Raw genomic sequence first — 20,526 nt, 5'->3', positions numbered from 1 at the left:
TTTCCTGTGCCTCTGTCCCTCGTCTTGCAGCTCCCAGGCACAGCTCCATGCCCTGTGGAGCCTCCTGGAGCTCAGCAGCCCCATAAATCCTTGGCCCAGCTTCTCCCCCTGTCAGGAGCTATCTGTTTCCATGGCAAAGAATAGCTGTATTTATGGTCACTCACCATCCAGTGGGATGTAAATTCATTTCCTGCAGAATCACCTCTCCCTGCTGAATTGTAAACGAGGCTCCAACCAGGAACAATTTTAGGGATTCAAATCCCTGTTGGACAGTTTTCCTTGCTTTTAAAGTCCATCCTGTTTCCCAAGTATTTGGCTTTGATGTGGAATAGCCCCTGAGCTCCTGCCATACCTGGTGCCATCTCAGAAGGATGGAGCTTTTGCCTGGGGAGGGTCCCTGGTGGAAAGAGCTCAAGGTCCCCCTTAGTACCCCCAGCTGCTGATCCCCTCCCTATGGAAGCTCCAGCCCCCTTTAACAGGATCTGGGCAGGTCTCTCAGCTGTGGTGGCTCCGAGATCCTGTTCTGGCGAGGACACCTGTGCCTGCTGCTGTTCCCAGCCATGGACAACTTGCTCCAGTCCCACCGATGGGGACAGGAAGGTTTGTCATGGCTCTCTGGGACCTCAGTTCATGGAAACATAAACGGCTTTGGGATGGACCAAGAGAAGGGGTCGGATTTTAGGATCTCACCTCAGGGAGATGATTATGGGTTAGGGTTAGTGTTGGATTTGGCTCCACACCCCTTGGACATGGCCGGGTCTGGAGCACAGCCTGGGCTGGGAGAGCTTTGCCTGCACAGAATGAGCTTTATGATGGTTTTTTAATTCCAGTGCAGGAGACAGATCAAATTAAATTAGAGCAGCAGATCCATGGCTAAAAAGGGCTCTTATGCCCCAAATCACCTTCCCCAGCTCACTGGACAGGAAGGGGAGGGAGCCACATGAGACATCCCAAAGGATGATTTACCTGCTGGGCAGAGTCCAGGAGGAGAAAAATCACCTTTATATTTTGTTCTCTGTGAGAAGAGCTATAAATGATTGTTTAATTAATTATCTAATAATGCATAATAGTAAATAACAATATTAAGCATAAATTTATTATTAAGAATAAATAATTATAATGAATAATAAATAATAATAAAATTAATATATAATAATAGAAGCAGAAGGAGCCACTTGAACCATCTCAAATGATGACTTACCTGCTGTGGAGCCCAGGAGGAGAAAAATCACCTTTATATTTTGTTCTAATGCATAAATGATGGTTTAATAAAATATATAATAATAAATACTAATTTATTAATAATTTGCAAATAACAACTGATTAAGATCATTAAATAATTATGTAATTATTATATGAACAAATGTATAAAAAGACATAAAAGTATAAATAAGAAAAAATATATAGTATTATATGTAATATATAACAATATTGTAATCATGAATAATAATTAACAATAATTAAAATTTAAATTATGGCTACTAATTATAGGAGATGGTTTTAGGGGGTGTGAAGCAGGTGGCAGAGCAATTCCAGGCTCTGGGAATGAAAGCCCTGGTTCCCCGGAATGTGATGCCTGCCCTGCCTCCCAGCTGGCCCCATGTCCATTTGTGCCCCTCCAGGTCCACGGCTGTGGGGACAAGGCCAAGGCCCACGCGCGGCAGCGGATCAGCAGGGAAGGGGTCCTGTATCCTGGGAGTGGTTCCAAGGACAAATCCCTGGACCCAGCCAAGCGAGCCCACCTCCAGCGGCGCCTGGACAAGAAGCTCAGTGAGCTGACGAACCAGAGGAAGGGCAAAAAGAAAGACAAGGAGAAATGAGGGATCTGAATCCTGCTTTTTGGACCTCCAAGCTGCTGCTCGCTCAGCCCTCCTAGACCGGAACTGCTGAACCCTGAGGAGCTGGATTTTGAGGGGGACACAGGCTGAATCCAGGGGCTGGAGAGGGATTTGGGGAGGGAGAGCTGCTGTATTGTCCTGGTTATCCGTATGGACACAGTGATGGATGCTCACAGAGGCCAGAGCTCACTGGTACAACAGGCATTAAACACCCAAAGCAATGAGCTGCCACTGTCACACTGGTCCCTGTGACAGTAAAAGATGGATGTCTGGGAGCAGGAACGTGGGAGGCAGGGAAAACCCTGGGTGACCCTCTGCTCCAGAAAGGATGACTAAGGAAATGGATCCCAGTCCAGCAATTCTCCGGCACCGCTCAGAGTGACCCAGTGTGTCCACACTTCAGCCAGCACGGCCCAAAGCCCCTCAGGGCTGCCCCATCCTCTCCCACCTGGGCAAGGGGCTCAGGAAGGGGCTCAGCCCTTCTCTGGATCTGTGTGGGGATGGGGATGGGCATGGAGAGCAACTTGGACACTGAGATCCACTGAGAAAACCACAGCAGTGAAGGTTGGTACAGCCTCCCAAGCAGGAGGGAGACTCGTGTCCTTCGAGACCTTTTCTCAGTCCTGAACTCCCAGACTAATCCATCTCCCACATTGCTTCATCCCTGTTGATCCCCAACTCCAAAGCCTCTCTCCATCCCCACACAGTCTGTTCCCCCTCTGTGCTGGCTCCTGTGCCCATCTCTCTCACAGACTCCATCCCTCTCCACCAGAAATAGCTCCAGCAGCACTTTTTGTCCCCAGGGTGAAGGAAAAGGGGCTGAGTTGCCTCTAAAGGGGAATGGCCAGAGAGGGGCACAATAGAAAGCCCCAAATCATTCCCTATCATTTTGGGGCTGAACATCACTGATGTTGCCCACAGGTGATTCCAGAACCTGTGGGAGTCACTCACCTTATTCCAAGCAAGGCTCAGCAGTTGGCAGGAGCTGCAGGACGACCAAGGATTTGTGTCTGTCTCTTCTCAAATGCTGTCTGGGGTAGCTAATAAGCAAATTTTCCTCCAAACCTTGGGGCCTGTGAGTATTGGCTGTGAACAACCTCCCACAAAACCTTCCTCACCCTCCAGAAACCCCCATCCTTCCAACCCCTCCATCCTTGGCTCATGCCTTGGTGCCCGGGGCTGGCCGTGTGTCAGCCACGGAGCGATGGCACTGGCTCACCTGGCAGCAGATGGGACATGGGGGCTCCTGGAGGGAAAGGTGGGGAGGAGGAAGAGATGGAGCGTGGGAGAAGGAAATGGGGGCATCAGCGAAGGGAGATGGGCACACACAGGCAAGGAGCTGGAGCAGAGGGGGATGGTGGAACAGGGACATCACAGCCGTGTCCCACAGCAAAGGTCAGGCAGGACAGATGAGAAGGGAGAAGTGCCACCACCTTGGGGGATAAATCCCCTTGGAGTTAATCGGGGGAAAATGGCTAAGTGGCTCATTCCCAATTTTTTATCCTGTTCAGATCATCCAAGCAGCCACATCCCAGTCTGTGCTTACCCTGTGGTGCCACTTTCCTGGCACACGGCCCCGGACACCCCCAGATTTCCCAGCCTGGCTTCCCACCAGCATTCTGCAGGCAGGGAAAAGCTGAGCCTCCAGCCAAGGAAGAACATGACCCCAGGGCATCCTCTGCCATGAGAGGCTCCATTGGAGCCCTCTGCCCTCCACAAAACAAAGTGGGAATCAGCTCCCCAGAAAACCCCAACTTGGCTTGGGCCAGGAGCCCACCAGCAGGCAGGATCCACACAGGTTTTTCTTCTCCTTTCCCTCTGCAACAGGAGTTGGGCTTAAAAAATAGCAAATTAGAGATCTCTCCTGTCTGCCTTAGGTCACAAGGCTAAGACATTACTCTCTGTTCTCAAATTTTGGATAAAAGAAACAGATTTTGGGGTAAGTCAAAGCCCAACTTGAGAATTAGGGACTGGAAAAAACAACCCCCAGTTGTGAGAGTTGTGTTAAAAAGCAGGAATTTGCTGTGCTGTCCTGATAATTCCCAGCCTGGATCTGACCTCAAACCCAAGAGGCTGGAAACCAAGTCCAGCCCCCTCCTTGCAGCCAGTGAAGATGGGCACAGATTTACTCTGTGGGAAAACAGATGGAAGGAGAAGCCATATGTAATAACAATTGCTTTTTCTGCTGTTATTGCTCCCTTTTTCCATTCTCACTGGAAACGTTCCGGTCCCGAAACAACGCACCCAAATCCCTCAAAAAGATCCCCTCAGGATCACCACTCACACCGAGAGGAGCCACGCCATGCTGGCATTTATCACCCCCCTCGCCATTCCCCCCAAAAAAAACACATTCCAAGGGAATGCCCCCTCTCCCCGGCAGCTTTGGGGTCCATGTTTGAGGATTCCTCCAATGGGAAGCTTGGCCCAGCAGTTTGGGGAGGTTCTGGCTGCTTTTGGTCCATCGGGGCTCCTTCCTGGTGGGTCTGTCCACAACTCCCACGTTTGGGGGACCAGAGAGGGCAGAGACACATCCAAGGAGTCGCTCCATCCATCCTCTGGATGTCTGGGCAGGAGCTGTCCCTCCGACGTGCCAGCAGCTCGACCTCTTGGGGTGCCACAAAGTCCCCCTGGGCCCGTGCCCGGCGGCTCCGGGTCCCGCTGTCCCCGGCAGAGCCGGTGTCGGGGTGCAGCCCCCCCGGCAGCTCCCCTAATTCCTGCGGAGTGGGTGCCACATGGACACAGGCTTCCTCAGCGTGGCCAGCATCTGGTTCCAGTGCGTGGTGCCCATCCCGCTGGCTGTGGGGCCGATGAGGACATGGCCTGTGTTGTCACCGCGTCCGTCCTCGCCACTCTCGGCCACCGTCACACGCAGGGACAGCTCCTGGGGGGCACAGGGGTGTCACCACACACCAACCCCCTTGACACATATCCCTGTGCTCTTCCCAAGGGGACACACACACATAGACACACACAAGTACCCCCAGTGCCAACCCATCCATAACCCTCCCATCCCATAAATTCACCCCCAAACCAGCTGTACCCCACACACAGCCCTCTGCAACCTCACCCCGTTCAAACCCAACCCCTGTACTTGAAAGCCCCCCAAATCTCCCCATATCCCTATATATACACCCTCTTATAGCCCCACACTTATGCATCCCTCTACTTTTCCCATATCCCTGTGGATGCCTCTGTCCACATACACAACCACCCCACCATACATGTGCCCATCCCTACATCCCAACCCTCACACCCACATGGCCCACAAGAGTCCCCCCACACATTCTCCATCAACAGCCACTTCCACACATCCACATCCCCTCCAACAGCCACCACACTTTCATGCCCCTTCAGACAGCTCCTCCCCCCTCAATTCCCCAAAAGTCACTCTCACATTGACCCAACACCCCCCCCCCGCCACTTCCATGTCACCTCCACCCCCTGCCCCACTCATACACCCCCAAACCATCCCTGCAAACTGTGACCCTCACAGCTCCCAGGATCTTCCCACAACCCCTCACTCTCCTGGAACTCCTCAGTAGAGGATTTGGGAGCTTGAGGAGCAATGAGATGTGTGTCCCCTCCCTCCTTCACCAAGATGGGCCACACCTGGAGCACGATGGCTGGCACGGAGAAGATCATGGCCTCATTGAACACAGGGTTGGTGTCCCCCCTTTTCACCGCCGTCTTCTTCTTGCTGATCTTCCTCCCATCCTGCAGCAGGTACACCTTGACGAAAGGATCTGCTCGGGAGGTGGGGGAGAGACCCTGAGGTCAGTCACTTATGTCCCCAGCAACGTGGAGAAAGCAGGGGGACCCTCTCTCTGATGGCTCTTCCCAGCAGGTCTGTCCTCAGTGGGAGCCACTCCAGTAACGATCCATGTACTCAGCAGGATAAGCCAGGGTAAACCACACTCCCAGCCCACTGCAGACCCCTATGCCCACCTGGCCCCCCAGCCCTGCTCACCTGCAGTCACCTTGCCATTGGTCCACACGAGGTTCTTGGCTTTGACCACCACCACCGTGAGCCGCTCGGCCGTGGGCAGGTAACTCAGGGAGAGCAGGATCTCCCCCACTGTGTCCACTGCCTGCGGGACACAACGTCCCATCACCCACCGACCCAGCCCAGAAACCCCCCAACAGCCCGAGGTGGGAGACAGGGAACCACCCCCTGCTCACCTTGTTCATGTCCTGCAGGTACAGCCAGGCGTTGAAGGGGCGCGTGGCCAGGTCCAGGTCGGAGAGCTTGAGCTCGGCCACGCCGGTGCTGACACTCCTTTCGTCCTCATCGATGCCAAAGACAGAGAAGCGCAGGCTGTTCTCCTCCAGCGCCGCCGGATCCAGCGGGATGGAGAAGTGCTCATCAAAAGCCACGGCGTAGGCGCTCCTCTGGATCTGCCATGGGAAGTGGGAGACTGCCCTGGCACCCCTCGATTTTTAGGACCATGTCCAAGACCCACCTTTTTCCTTCCATGGGAATTGCAAGGAGTGCGTGGCCTTGGGGGGCAAGGAGGGCATCCCCAAAACACCCAGGGCAGGGAGGGCATCCCCAAAACACCCAGGGCAGGGAGGGCATCCCCAAAACACTGAGGGCAGGGAGGGCATCCCCAAAACACTGAGGGCAGGGAGGGCATCCCCAAAACACCCAGGGCAGGGAGGGCATCCCCAAAACACTGAGACCAGGGAGGGCATCCCCAAAACACTGAGAGCAAGGAGGTCATCCCCAAAACACCGAGGGCAGGGAGGGCATCCCCAAAACACTGAGACCAGGGAGGGCATCCCCAAAACACTGAGAGCAAGGAGGTCATCCCCAAAACACCCAGGGCAGGGAGGGCATCCCCAAAACACCCAGGGCAGGGAGGGCATCCCCAAAACGCTGAGGGCAGGGAGGGCATCCCCAAAACGCTGAGGGCAGGGAGGGCATCCCCAAAACACCCAGGGCAGGGAGGGCATCCCCAAAACACTGAGGGCAGGGAGGGCATCCCCAAAACACCGAGGGCAGGGAGGGCATCCCCAAAACACCGAGGGCAGGGAGAGCATCCCCAAAACACTGAGACCAGGGAGGGCATCCCCAAAACTCCGAGGGCAGGGAGGGCATCCCCAAAACACCCAGGGCAGGGAGGGCATCCCCAAAACTCCGAGGGCAGGGAGGGCATCCCCAAAACACCCAGGGCAGGGAGGGCATCCCCAAAACACCCAGGGCAGGGAGGGCATCCCCAAAACTCCGAGGGCAGGGAGGGCATCCCCAAAACACCCAGGGCAGGGAGAGCATCCCCAAAACACCCAGGGCAGGGAGGGCATCCCCAAAACACCCAGGGCAGGGAGAGCATCCCCAAAACTCCGAGGGCAGGGAGGGCATTCCCAAAACACCCAGGGCAGGGAGGGCATCCCCAAAACACCCAGGGCAGGGAGGGCATCCCCAAAACACCCAGGGCAGGGAGGGCATCCCCAAAACACCCAGGGCAGGGAGAGCATCCCCAAAACACTGAGACCAGGGAGGGCATCCCCAAAACACTGAGACCAGGGAGGGCATCCCCAAAACACTGAGACCAGGGAGGGCATCCCCAAAACACCGAGGGCAGGGAGGGCATCCCCAAAACACCGAGGGCAGGGAGGGCATCCCCAAAACACCGAGGGCAGGGAGGGCATCCCCAAAACACCCAGGGCAGGGAGGGCATCCCCAAAACACCCAGGGCAGGGAGGGCATCCCCAAAACACCGAGGGCAAGGAGGGCATCCCCAAAACACCAAGGACAGGGAGGGCATCCCCAAAACACCAAGGGCAAGGAGGGCATCCCCAAAACACTCAGGGCAGGGAGGGCATCCCCAAAACACCGAGGGCAGGGAGGGCATCCCCAAAACACCCAGGGCAGGGAGGGCATCCCCAAAACACCGAGGGCAAGGAGGGCATCCCCAAAACACCAAGGACAGGGAGGGCATCCCCAAAACACCAAGGGCAAGGAGGGCATCCCCAAAACACTCAGGGCAGGGAGGGCATCCCCAAAACACCGAGGGCAGGGAGGGCATCCCCAAAACACCGAGGGCAGGGAGGGCATCCCCAAAACACCCAGGGCAGGGAGGGCATCCCCAAAACACCCAGGGCAGGGAGGGCATCCCCAAAACACCCAGGGCAGGGAGGGCATCCCCAAAACACCCAGGGCAGGGAGGGCATCCCCAAAACACCGAGGGCAGGGAGGGCATCCCCAAAACACCGAGGGCAGGGAGGGCATCCCCAAAACACCGAGGGCAGGGAGAGCATCCCCAAAACACTGAGGGCAGGGAGGGCATCCCCAAAACTCCGAGGGCAGGGAGGGCATCCCTAAAACACTGAGGGCAGGGAGGGCATCCCCAAAACACTGAGGGCAAGGAGAGCATCCCCAGCCCAATGGATCTAGGGTTCCCAACCTCCATGGGGATAAGTGATTCCTGACCCCACCCCAGCAGCCACTCAGCTATTGAGGTAAAAATCAGGGCCTGACCTGCCCACCAGGGGCTGTTAATTCTTTTAATTAAAAAATTAAGGTTAGTCTGGTGCTCTCAGATCCATCCCAGTGCCCTGAGAGCGTGGCTGTGCACCCAGCTTGGCCACATCAGGCTACAGAATTTGACTGAGGGGGTGTAACCTCCAGGCTCCTCCAAGCCAGAGCTGAACCGATCCCTGGATGTGTCCAAGTAGGATGGTGCTGTTTGGCTGACATTGTCCCTGTGTCACGTCATTCCCTGGGAGCAAAGGCAGCAGCAGCTCCCAGGGCCCATCCTGGGGATGCTGATCCCAAAGCACTGCTGGGCAGGGCAACTGCTCTGAAATTGTGAATTTAGGGATATTCTTTTTCCCTACTGCAGCCCTGTTTCAGCATCTGAGGTGCCACACACAAACCAGGGGTTTGTTCCATGGGATGGAAAGCTGCAGAAAATGGTGCAGAGCCATCCAAGCAAAGCCACCAGCTCCCCAAAGCCACCCAAATGCAGGTGCTGCAGTGGGAGAAGGACCCCCTGCAGGAGTGGGGATCAGCCCTGCACCTCTTGGGCTGTGTCACCCAAAAGCTCCTGGGGAGGGGGTTCATCTCCCCCCTGAGAACTCTCTCCTGTCTCCATATGTTCCTAACCACGCTCCATCCCTGGGATGAAGGACACAAAGGCAACTCTTGCCATTCCCCTCCTCCTTTCCCGTGTTCTCCCACTGGATACCACCAACCGACAGAGTCTTCGGGAATTAAAGTTCCTCAGTGGAAAAAACAGATTTTACAGCCCTACAACTGTCTGTCTGCAGCCCACATTGTATTTTGGGACCTCTGGATAAAACACAACCAAAACAGGAGCTGCTACTTCAAACCACTCCATAAGCACCACCAAAAGCTCCAGCTGGGCCTTTATCAGTGCCCTCGGGGCAGCTGAGGGGGTTAAGTAGTGCTGGTGAATTATAAATAACGATGCTAAATAATGAAGATCTCCAGAGCACAAATGAAGAGCCTGAGATTCAGAGGGGAAAATGGTCTAAACAGGCACTGTGGAAATATTTTGGAAGCAGCAGCGGGTTTGTGTGGATGGAGCAGCACCTCCACCCCCCCAAAGGGGCCTTGTGGTGGGTGGGATGAAGATTCCAATTAAAAATCCTAATTAAATCAAACTGGCTGACCCTGAGCTCTCCAAAAAGCAGCTGCTGAAGGAAAACTGAGACTCCTGCTTTCTGAGAGCAGCTTTTGGGGCACTTAAAAAGAGAGGTTTTGCCTCAAATCCACCCCTGGTTGTGGCCCTGATGGTGCAGCCACATGGATCTTCCTGGGTGGGGAGGGAGAAGCTGTGGAAAGGAGAGCCCCCACTGCAGGGGCTGTGAGGACTCAGGGGGCTGTGGAGCTATGGCAAGACACGGGCAGCTCCTGCCCAAGATGCCACTGCCCCCCAAGTCCCACCCCAGGCCATTTCCTCCACCTTCCACAGCAACCCCAGCACCTGGAGCAGGAAAATTTGCAACAAGGCACACTTGGAGATGACAAAGCCAGCCCAAATCCCAGCCAAGGGGGAGACACCTCTGCCAGGTCTCTGATGTGCAAACACATCTGGGACGCCCACCCAAAATCTTGTGCCAACTGCATCCAGTTCCAATGCACTTGAAGCTTCCTGCCCCAACACATCTGTCACTGCCTTGAGGAGCTGAGACCCCCAAAATCCTGTGCCAACCACATCCAGCCCTGGCATACCCAGAGCTCCCTGCTCCCAAATCCCCATCACTGCCCTGGGGAGCTGAGATTCCTAAAATCCTGTGCCAAACACATCCAGCCCTGGCATACCCACAGCTCCCTGCTCCCAAATCCCCATCACTGCCCTGGGGAGCTGAGACTCCCAAAATCCTGTGCCAACCACATCCAGCCCTGGCATACCCACAGCTCCCTGCTCCCAAATCCCCATCACTGCCCTGGGGAGCTGAGACCCCCAGAATTCCATGCAAACCACACCCAGTGCTGGTGTGTGTCTGGAGCTCCCTATTCCCAAACACCCAAAGCTGCCATGGGGAACGTGGCCAAGGGATGCTGCCACCCAAAATCCCAGGCTCTGTGATCCCCTCAGAGGCCTGTGGGGGATTCGGGGGGACTCACCCGGGAGATGCCGACAATCTGCTCGGCAGGGAGGAGGCTGATCCGCATGAAGCAGGACTCGAAACGCGCATCCTCCTTCTCCAGCAGGTCCTTGCCCTGCAGCAGCGTCACGTGCAGGGCAGCCGCCTTCCCGTCGTACTCCATGGACACCTCCACCTGCCCCACCGTGAAATCCTGTCCGAAGTTGTTCCCGATGGACGAGATGGAGTTGAGGGAGTCGGCCGAGATGGATTTCTTCAGGGGGCCATAGTGGGCCAGGCCCAGGTCTCTGCCCATCAGCTCCAGGCTGCCCAGCTCCTGGATGCTCTCCAAGGTGTCCTCTGCCCTCAGGCTGCTCTTGCGGCTGGGAGAGCTCCGACCCAGCGTCCGCTGCGAGCCCGGGGCCAGCCCTCGCTGCCAAGGAAAGGAAACCAGGCGATGCCATCCCATTCCTCCAGCTGGGTTTCTCTGGTGCCTCTTTGGATGCCTCCCGGCCCCTGCCCGGCCTCAAGCTGCCAAGGCAGCGAGCCCGGTGCCTCCCGCAGCTCCCAGCTCCACCGATCCCCCGAACGCTCCACCGGCACCAGGTCGCTGCCGTGGCCATTCCCACTGGGATCCAGGAGATATTTTCACCTTTCACATGTTGCAAAGGGAAGGAGACAAACCCAACTTTCCCCCTTTTACCTTGTGTCTGACATCCGGATACGCCGCTCCGTACTTCTGCTCCAGGTACCGGTAGTCATAGTTGGGGAAGGGGGAAGGGGCCGGGTAGCTGCCGGAGCGCCAGAGCTTCCAGAGGTTGATGGCCGCGATTCCCAGCAGTGCCAAGGCACCGGCGGCGTAGAGCCCGATCTCCCACCGCGGTGGGCTGGAGGCCACTGGACAGGACAAGGGGTTCCATGAGCTCCTCACGACCTCGGGGCTGAGCCTTCAGCCTCGGCTGCTTCCACGCCAGGAACTCGGCTCCAAGCTCCGAGGATGGGGTGGGCCAAGGGGGATAAATCAAAGCTCCCACCCGGGTCAGGCAGCGGCTTTGTCGGCCAAAAAATGACAGTCCTGGCTTAGATTTCCCAGGAGGTGAAGTACTCCTGCATCCCAACCCCGCTTCCCAGAGAGTGGCTGCATCACTCCCAGGGTACCGGGGGTCCCTCTGCCAGCTACGGCTCCGTCCCACTTACAGATGTGCCCAGTGCACATCTGCATCACCCTCGCTGCTGCCCGGGTCCCCGCAGGCTGGGGATGCCAGGAAAATCCAGAAACGGGGGAAAACCAAATCAAAAGCTGCCGAAAACAGGGGCAGAGCCCCCCGGGTGCTGCTGGAGCGAGCGGGGAGGGAGCGCCGGGCTCGGCAGCGATGCTCCAGCGAGCGGTTCCTGCTGCATTGCACCAGCCTCCATCACTCCCGTGCTGAACCGACACCAGCCGCTCCGGGGAGCGCAAAAACGGCGGGGAAGGAAAGGATTTCTCATCCCAGAGCGCTGCCGGGGAGTTCTCCGGCATCACGGCGCGGCGCTCCCTCCTTCGGAGCCGGAAAAAGCCCAAAGCCAGGCTGAACTCCCACATCGCATCCGAGCACAGGGACAACCTACTGCTCCCACCAACCCTCCTCTGGCAGAACAGCAAAGGGATGAGCAGAAGGAACGGACTTATTTGCAGCCAAAGCACCTAATCCAGATCCCAGGAGCAGCCCAGAGGGATCTTGGGAGTTAAAGCTCAGGGTAGGAGCCAGGTCCTGCTTCTTCCACCCTGACCCAAACCCTTTAAGGGATCTGATTTTTCACAGCGATGGATGGTGGGGGAAGAGGTCAGAGGTTTCCCCAGCCAGAGTTCTCAGGCTCCTGCTACGACAGAGGGGCAAAATTTGGAATAAAACAGGGAAGAAAAATAAAATTGGCAGAATAATCCTTTACTGGCTCCTACTTCTGAATAACTCCAGTTGCAAATACCAGCTGAAGTGGAACTTGCTTCCTTCCTCATTCATGCCTGTTTCTGAGGGCTGAGCACTCATGTTGGGAAACTCAGAGATTTCAAGGGTTTTACCCTTGTTTCAAGAAACTAAACCCCATGGCTTGGAGGTGTTATGGGTTTTACCCATGTTTTAGAAAACAGAACCTTGTGGGCATGTGGAGCAGAGAGTTCTCCTGGTGGGAAGCAGTGAGGGCCAGCCATCCCCACTCCAATAAAAACTCAGCGTGAGCCCATCCAGTTCTGCCCCAAACCCTTCCCTGGCTCCCTCAGGAGGACTCACCACTGAAGCGGGATCTGCTGACGTGACCGGTGTCCATGGCAAACACTTCCTGTGAGCAGGAACAGCCTGGAATGTGCAAGGGACAGCCTGGAATGTGCAAGAGACAGCGTTAGGATGAAGGCAAATCATTCAAAAAAATCGAACATCTTGTGATTTTCCAGCAGTAAATGTTCCATCATTGCTCCCTCTCCACTGCTCCCGGCCTTGGCTCCTCTTCCAGGCACTGAGCAAACACGCTGAAGCATCTCAGCCACCAGCAGGAGCTGAAGGAGGGATGGAAACCACTCAGGAAGAGGCAGAGCTGCTCGATTTACCTCCAGAGTGTTTAATGGGTGACATTCCCAACCACTCTGTGCATGGATGTCCCCCCTCCAGGAGCCCTTAAAGCCCTTTGCTGCTTTGCTAGCATAAATTTCCTTTGCCTCCTGCAGTTTCTCAGGCTCCTCTGAGGCTCTGCCCTGGCCCCAGGTGAGGGTGACAGTCCCACTCCCCAGTTTTGGGGTTGTTGCAGGCAATGCCATTCTCCAGGAATCAGCTTCTCCACCACCTTCCCCCCACAACGAGGTTTTCCCAGTTGAGTCATACATGGGATCCATCCTAGTGAGGAAGCTGCTGTTCCAGATAGATCCCAGTGAAGGCACCACAAATGGTGGAGATTTATCCAAGTCAGCTATTTCCTGCTACACAAAGTGGGTTTGAGATCCTCAAAAACATCCAGCGAGCAAATCCAACAGGAACTGAACCAGCATCCCCTGCTCCGTGGCATCTGAGCCAGATCATCACAGCATCTGAGCCAGATCATCACAGCCCATGGGATGCTGATGTGATCCCACAGATCCACATGGAGACACAACCTCAGCACTGCATCTGAACCCTCCCCCTGCCCCCCTCAGAACCTCCCAGCCCATCTCCAGAATTCCCTCAGCCCCAAAGCCAACTCATGGCACTGGAGGAGAAGTTGGATTGGCCTCAGATGGATGATCCCACAACATTTGGATCCCACCTTTCAGTTCCTTTCAGGTGCTCAGAGTTTCAGGCACTACTGTAGGGTGATCAAACCCCCAAACCATCTAGGCTTGGATTTTAATGGGCAAATGTGAGAATTTCATTGTGTTACAGAGGAAAATATCAGCTGTGCTGGCCTGGCCTGGCGTGGCTGGGGACCCTCTGCAGGGACACATGGCCCAGTCTTGGGGTAACAGGAGAAAGGGGGTCCTAAATGTAACTTGAAGGATAGTGAGGCTGGGATGATGCTGGCATGGGGCTGGGAGATACTCATCTTCTCCCCAGCCTCCTCCCTCCAGCACAAACCTCTCTGTGCAATGGAGAAAACAGGAATAACCCAGCTGAGAACGTGCTGAATTCATGTCATGCATGGGCTGAGCTCAGCCTAAGGGACACTTTGCTGTTTAGTGCTGAAAATTTCTTATTTTCCTTCTCTTTCAGAGTTTCTCCCCCCAGAATCTCCTTCTCTAAGCAGCAAGTTAAGCACATTTCTGAGGCATCACCTGGAAAGAGACTGCGGTGCTCAGCACCGGGATGAAATCCAGAGGTATTTTCCTATTAAGAAAACAGCATCAACCTCTCCTGAGTGAGGAAACGAATGTGGAGGCACTCAGGGAATGATTTATGGCTTTTTTTTATTAACTAAGCTCTTCCCTGTACGCATTTCTCTGAGCTGCTCTGCTATACCCCCGACCTGCCACTCAAATCCCTGAGAAACCAAACCTGAGGGGTTTGGGGGGAACTGGCACCTCTCTCCCACTGCTGGCAGCACAGGGATAGGTGGATTTTTTTACCCACAGAGCTCAAGATCAGGGTACAAAGCCCTTGTGTGGGCTACAGAGCCCCAGAATGGGTTGCAGAGCCCTATTTAGGGGTGCAGAGCCCCAGGATGGGTTATAGAGCCCCAGAATGGGGTGCAGAGCCCTATTTAGGGGTGCAGAACCCCAGGCTGGGATGCAGAACCACCTCCATCCATCCCAACATCCCAGTGCTCAGGGCCAGGGCAGCTTCATTTTCCTTGGGAGCTGCTGCAAACCTCAGGTCCCATTTGCTGCTTGGAGGGACAATAAAATGATGATGAGAGAGAAACAGCACCAAAGCCATGTGTCCCCCCTGGAAAAGGTGTCCCCCCCCCAGCCTTCGCGGGCTGTCACCTCGCTGCTGTTTTGGCACCACCAGTGCCCGAGGCTGCGGGCACAGAAACTCAAATTGCTGGACCCAGAGCACCCGGACGAACCCGGGTACGACGACCCCTCCTCCCGAGCACACTGCAGTCCCCAAAGGTCCCAGTCCCGGTTCCTACTCAATCCTTCCCTCATTGCGCTGCTTCAGACACCCGTGCCTGGTGTGCTGAGCCCGGGCTAAACTCAGCTCACTGGTGAGGCTGGTCCTGCGGCTCTGCCAGCCCCCTCCATCTCTCTCCAGCGCTGCCTGGCCTCCATCCGCAGGGCACAGAAGCGAGATCGAGTTTGCTCCCGGCACAGATAAAGACGCATCCCAAACTTGCCAAAACACAAGGATTTGGGCTCTGCGCTCACCCACCGCCCTCCCCAGCCCCTCGCAGGGGACTCATCCCACCCCATGGGCACCCAAACCGGCGACCCCCGGTTCCTCCCGCCGAGCTTTACCTGGACAGGTACAAATCCTCGGGGATCTGCGGGAAACGCGGGGACCCCCGGGGTATCCGCTCCCACCGGGGGGGGAACGGGGTAACCCCCGCCGGGGTCCACCCTGCCGGCGGTGGGGACCTGTCAGAGCCCCCTCCGCTGCCCGAGGGTCCCTGAGCTCAGCCCCGGGATCCCAGGAGCTCCTCCCTCCCGGGATGCTTCCAGGCGGTGGGGACGGGGCAGAGACTCCCGCTCCGCTGCCCGGGGGTCCCTGTGGGTTGGGAGCTCAGTCCCGGGATCAGGGACCTCCCTGCCCGCAACGCAGGATGCGTCCCGGCGGTGCGGGACCGGGAGCGGGAGCGGCTCCGCTCCCTCGTCCAGCTCAGCCCGGGGCGGAGCCGGGCGGCACTGCCCGCTCATCCGTGCGATGAGCTGGGCGGTCTCTGCGCTGGGCAGACCCTCCCCGGGGTTTGGCTTAACCCAGCCCAACCCCGCCCAGTCAGAGCAGGGTGGGAGATGTGACCCCCCCACCCCACCCCGCGGTGGTCCCGGGGCTGCGGGAGCTGCTCCGTCCTGCACCGGGGCGCGGGGGTCGGAGGATCCCGGGGGGGAGATGCGGGCCTGTCTCGCTGTGGGGTCCCCCCTCCCGGCCTCTGAGATCCCAGGTCCGCAGGTTGGCAGCTTTCCTTAGGAAGCTGGCATTTCAAAAAAACCCAAAACACAACGAAAATCTCCCCAAGCCCTGCAAACCCACCCAAAATCCCAGCCAGGAGCGGGGAGGGACAATGCCAGATCTCTCATCCCACCCCAGAGACCCTCCACTGCCTGCAGGCAGCTCTGGGCACAGGGGGCTTGCCCAAATCCCACTTCCTGCTGCCCAGGGACCCCTCGCGCATCCCGCCGCACCTCTGCATCTCCAGCTTCTCCTCCCCATGGATCCTGGTGAGTGTTTCTCTCCATGGGGACCCACATCCCCTCCCCTTGACCCCTAAAGCCAGTGGGAGATTGTGGATCATCACCCCAGAGGCAAATCCTCAGGTACTGTCCCCTGTCCCAACCAGCTTCCAATTGTGTGTCCCTCCTGGCCGTGGGGACCCCTGGGGACATCCAGCAAGGTCTGGGCTCTGGATGTTCCTAATAAGTCCCATCAGATCCTCTCCCTCTGCAGTGGAAGGTGGAACCCTTTTGGGATTTGGCTCAAAAAGCCTCTTGGGCAGTTTGGAAAAGACTCTGTGCCCATCACGCCTGTGACACCGTGACTGTCAGACAGAATGCACCTACACACCATCCCATGGGATCTTCCCTTTCCCTGCCTTCATGGTTTCAGCCACCTTACCTCAAATGCCAGGCAACTTCAGGGCAGCGAGTCACTTCAGAGAGCAGGTGAATTGCTTTGCTTTTGCTGGAGAAAAGGGACTAACTGCAGTTTTGTGGGGAAAATCCCCCACATACCCTGAGCAAAGGTGGTCTCAGGGGTCACAGAGCAGCATAACATTCCAAAGGATCTGGAATTCCCAGGAATACCCACCACATCCAGCCACAGGTCCAGCTCCACCTCTGCCTCAGGCTCCTTGCTCCAGGAAGATCCAGGGAAGGCAGCACTGGGAGATGGTCCCACAATCTTGCTGGCAGGGAGTTCATTTTCAGGGAGAAAACAGAGCAAGTTTTGGCTGTGCCAGAAACGCTGCCTGGGTCGGGGAGCTGCCTTATCCTGCAGCCAAAGGTCTTTTCCATTTGGCTTCCTGACCCTTCCTCTGGGTGTAGCTGGAAAAGAGCACGCCATGGTCCTTTCCCCGTTCCCAAACCTCCTCTGCATCCCCAGGGATGTGCACAGGCCAGATTCAGCATCCTCCTGCAGAGCCACCTCAGGGGTCCGTCGCTCCAGCCTCAGGGCAAAAGTGACCCCCAGAACTGTTCTGGATGGGATCAGGTTGGAATGAGGTTTAGAAGTCTCCAAAGGCCCCACCTGGCCACGTGAATTTATCCAGCCCCACACAGACACCAACTCACCTATTAAACATTCCTCCTTTTTAATGCCAACACTTACCTTTGGTTAACATCACCACAAAGTCAGGGTGTAGCCACAGGTGGGACAGACCTGTTCAGCTTCCTGACCCAGGTGAGTTGGATACATCTATTTGCAGAGGCAGGAGCCTGACACCTCTGTCCTCTCCACAGGGATGGTCCTATTTTAGACCATCCCAAATCTAATTCCCACAAGGCCTGTTGGCTTCATCTCCTCATGAGGCTACTTTGAGCGCTTCTCCCAGACAATCACAAAGGGATTCCTAAATCCAGGTGAGCTTGCAATGAGCAGAGCCCACCTTTTTCCCTGAAAACTTGCACATGTTCCTTACCTGGAGGCCCAGCATCCATCATCCATCCAGTGTGCAGTGGGAGGACACAGCCCAAGCCCCCTCAGTCCACTGGCTCCATGAGTGAGGTGACAAGTGAAGACCCACAGGCACACATTGCCCCAAGGAACACACTGGCACACAGGGCTTTATAACATGGGCAGGATCCAGACTATCCCAGGGAGCTGTTAGATGGATGCAGACCAGTCACTGACTCCCGTGTTAGGTCAGACCTTCAGGATATTTCTGAAGCACCAGGGGTTCACCAGCTGATGCCAGCACAGGCCCTCTGGTGGGAGGGGGGAGCAGTGACAAGTCCCCCTGGAACACCTGACCACCACCCCTACTGGGGATTTCAGACTTCCAGACTGCCCATCACCCACTTTTTCTGGCTGCAAAGCATCTGGGACACTAAAGCTGAGAGAAATGTAGATGTTGGTTGTCATTCCCATACGAGACAAAAATGGGTTAAAACAGATGTTTGCTGGGCAGCAGCTCTGCAGGCTCCTGCCACTTCCAAAGTTTGGGGTTGCACTCTTGGAATTGTACTGTGGCATTTGTGTCCTTTTCCTCTGGATAAACACTTCCCTGAAAAACACCCAGACTGGATGAGAGCATTTAAGCAGTGAAAGGGTGACATCAGTGCTTGCGACAGTGCTGTGAGGGCTCCGAGCAGAAAGTACAGAATTCCATGCTTGGTGGAGCTCTTAGATTTTGGAATAATGACCTCAGAAAAAAATTCCAGGTTTCCAATCCCTTTTCCAGGATGCTGAGTCACCAGCAGAAACACTGCCTGGCTCAGGATGCTCAGACCTCCCTGGCTACACTGCTTGGCCCAGGCCTGCAGCTGGCAAGGGAGGTGGCAGAGGGACATGGGTATGTGACTGCAGGGATCAGCTTTTCCAGCTGGACTCAGAAATTCCTCTCTGGAGCTACCTAGGAGGAATAGGGCAGTGATGAAGGGTAGCAGAGCCTGAGGATGTCAGAACACAGGAGTGAAACCCTCCCAGTGAGGACACAAACCCAGCTGAGGACAAGGCAAATAACTTCAGACTGACAGAGCAACTCCCAGTTTCTGCTTGTGACACATTTTACTCCTCAGAGTGAAGACAGGTGGACCTTTCTCACTTCACCTTCCCTTACATTTAAGAGATGACCAAGACTACAAGAGAAATTAAAATAAGAGCTAAGGAGAAGTTGTTTGTCTCCCCAGAGCTGTGATACACCATAAAACTACCACAGGCTGCTCCAGGATGTTGGAAGTCAGTCGGATCCCCTGCGGAGAGGCTGCACCAGCAGTGTAGTGTGGTTCATCCTGTGCAAGGAGCAGCTTGGTCACAGGGCTCAGTTCACCCGTGTTTGTCTCGCTGAACACTTCACCCAGTCCTCCTCCACAACTCCAGGTAGTTTCAGCAGGAAAAAAAAGAATTCCTTTCCCATGCCTGGTGTCTGTACACTCCAAAACAAGTGTTCCTAATGCCCGAACGCCACGTGGAACTCTCCCAGTTCACTGGGAATTGAGCAGCAGATCCCTGTGTGCTGTGCCCCGAGCCCCGTCCCCACACCTGGTTGCGAGGAGGACACACAGCACCTGGTGAAGGTCCTTCTTGTGCAGTGTTGGTTCTGACTTCCCTCCACACAGACTTTCTCCAGCCCTGCCGAGACGACACGAGGAGAAAGGGGGTGTGTGTCAGTGCCATCCTTCCCCGAGGGGATTCCCACACGCTGGAACACTAACAATGACAATTAGGAGTTAGGATGAGGTTGGGACTGTGCCCCAGGCCCGCTCGAGCACCACCAGTTCCTGTCAGCCCCGTGGCTGCTGCTCAGAGTTTCCTCTCCCGGGGTTTGTTCCCGTTGGGCTCATCCAGCAGTGCTGAGTGTCCATCCCCGTTGCTCAGGCATTTGTCCTTTTCGTGCCTGTGCTCCTGCTTCTGCCGCCGGATCTCCTTGTACCGCAGGGTGATGTCCCTGCAACACACACACAGCACACAGTTCCAGCCTGCAGTGCGAACACCAAGAAGTCTGCTCTGGATGAAGCTCCTGTACAACAACTTAACCCATGGTGCATTTTTGTAAGTGCTGATGGCAGTGACTCACTGAAGTTTGTGTTTCCTGCTGGTGGCCTGGCTCTTCCTATCTCTGCCAGAGTACAACAGCCACTGCTGCCTACTCCACACACCACAGCAGTTCAAGGAATCATGGAATGCTTTGGGTTGGAAGGGACCTTAAAGATCATCCAGTTCCACCCCCTGCCATGGGCAGGGACACCTTCCACTAGACCAGGTTGCTCCAAGCCCTGTTCAGCCTGGCCTTGAACACTCCCAGGGACTGGGCGGCCAAAGCTTCTCTGGGCAACCTGTGCCAGGGCCTCACCATCCTCACAAGAAAGAATTTCTTTCCAATATCCCATCTAACCATGCCCTCTGGCAGGGGGAAACCATTCCTCCTTGTCCTGTCACTCCAGTTCCTGATATGCAGAGTCCCTCTCCAGCTTCCTTGTAGGTCCCTTCCAATACTGGAAGGCTGAAAATTCCTTCAGCCTTGTGCAGCTGCTTTCCATGGACTTGCTCAGAGCAGCATCCAAACCAAACACATATCACTTGGCTCCTTTGTCCTGACCCTGGGGACAGCTCAGACAACCACAGACTGTTCTGGTACTGAAGCTGTGAAACACCTTAAACTGGACTAACTTGCAGGAAAAGGAAAACCTTGATCCCAGCTCCCACCTTCCTTCCCCTGGGAGCACAGGTGCAGTCAGGCACTTCCCTGGTACCTCCTCCTGCAGCAGCACTAACAGGCTGTGCCACAAAACGACCAGGGGCTTGATCCCAGAATGGCTTGAGTTGGAAGGGACCTCAAAGACAACCTTGTTCCATGGGCAGGGACAAGGTCATCCAGA

The 20,526-nt window shown here is 55.9% G+C and overlaps 3 protein-coding genes across 8 annotated transcripts in view; 1 reads left to right on the top strand and 2 right to left on the bottom strand.

Annotated features, from left to right (window-relative positions):
• Nucleotides 1-4,029, top strand: part of IGHMBP2 (immunoglobulin mu DNA binding protein 2) — a 29,997-nt gene extending 25,968 nt beyond the window's left edge. The window contains exon 15 of the mRNA XM_071559206.1: nucleotides 1,623-4,029. Within this exon, the coding sequence (XP_071415307.1) occupies nucleotides 1,623-1,820 (198 nt within the window). The 3' untranslated portion in view covers nucleotides 1,821-4,029. The remainder of the gene's footprint in view (nucleotides 1-1,622) is intronic.
• On the bottom strand, nucleotides 1,177-15,658 carry SYT12 (synaptotagmin 12). Of its 2 annotated transcripts, none has more exons than XM_071559207.1 (8): nucleotides 15,292-15,658; nucleotides 12,659-12,745; nucleotides 11,095-11,288; nucleotides 10,432-10,824; nucleotides 6,018-6,233; nucleotides 5,806-5,926; nucleotides 5,448-5,581; nucleotides 1,177-4,719 (listed from the first exon to the last, which is right to left on the bottom strand). In XM_071559207.1, the coding sequence occupies exons 2-8, from the start codon at nucleotides 12,693-12,695 to the stop codon at nucleotides 4,546-4,548; spliced, it is 1,269 nt and encodes a 422-aa protein (XP_071415308.1). In that variant the 5' UTR covers nucleotides 12,696-12,745; nucleotides 15,292-15,658; the 3' UTR covers nucleotides 1,177-4,545. The 2 variants fall into 2 exon arrangements, with proteins under 2 accessions (XP_071415308.1, XP_071415309.1); XM_071559208.1 differs by lacking the exon at nucleotides 15,292-15,658 and adding an exon at nucleotides 13,244-13,292.
• Nucleotides 15,659-18,690: 3,032 nt separating this feature from the next.
• PTDSS2 (phosphatidylserine synthase 2) overlaps nucleotides 18,691-20,526 on the bottom strand; it is a 42,163-nt gene continuing 40,327 nt past the window's right edge. For all 5 annotated transcript variants that reach the window (XM_071559200.1, XM_071559201.1, XM_071559202.1 and 2 more), the window contains one exon: nucleotides 18,691-19,595. In XM_071559200.1, coding sequence (XP_071415301.1) covers nucleotides 19,451-19,595 — 145 coding nt within the window. In that variant the 3' untranslated portion in view covers nucleotides 18,691-19,450. The remainder of the gene's footprint in view (nucleotides 19,596-20,526) is intronic.

This window comes from Pithys albifrons, chromosome 6, assembly GCF_047495875.1.
Source record: "Pithys albifrons albifrons isolate INPA30051 chromosome 6, PitAlb_v1, whole genome shotgun sequence".
Classification (NCBI taxonomy): domain Eukaryota; kingdom Metazoa; phylum Chordata; class Aves; order Passeriformes; family Thamnophilidae; genus Pithys; species Pithys albifrons.
Note: the sequence above shows the minus strand (reverse complement) of the source record. Positions and strands in the feature narration are given on the sequence as shown.

Excerpts from the sequence above, each read along its gene's own strand:
- SYT12 (XM_071559207.1), bottom strand. The coding sequence starts at position 12,695 with ATGGACACCGGTCACGTCAGCAGATCCCGCTTCAGTG. Across the intron at positions 6,234-10,431 it reads AGATTGTCGGCATCTCCCGG|ATCCAGAGGAGCGCCTACGC; the intron begins GTGAGTCCCCCC and ends TTCCCATGGCAG. Across the intron at positions 5,927-6,017 it reads ACCTGCAGGACATGAACAAG|GCAGTGGACACAGTGGGGGA; the intron begins GTGAGCAGGGGG and ends TGTGTCCCGCAG.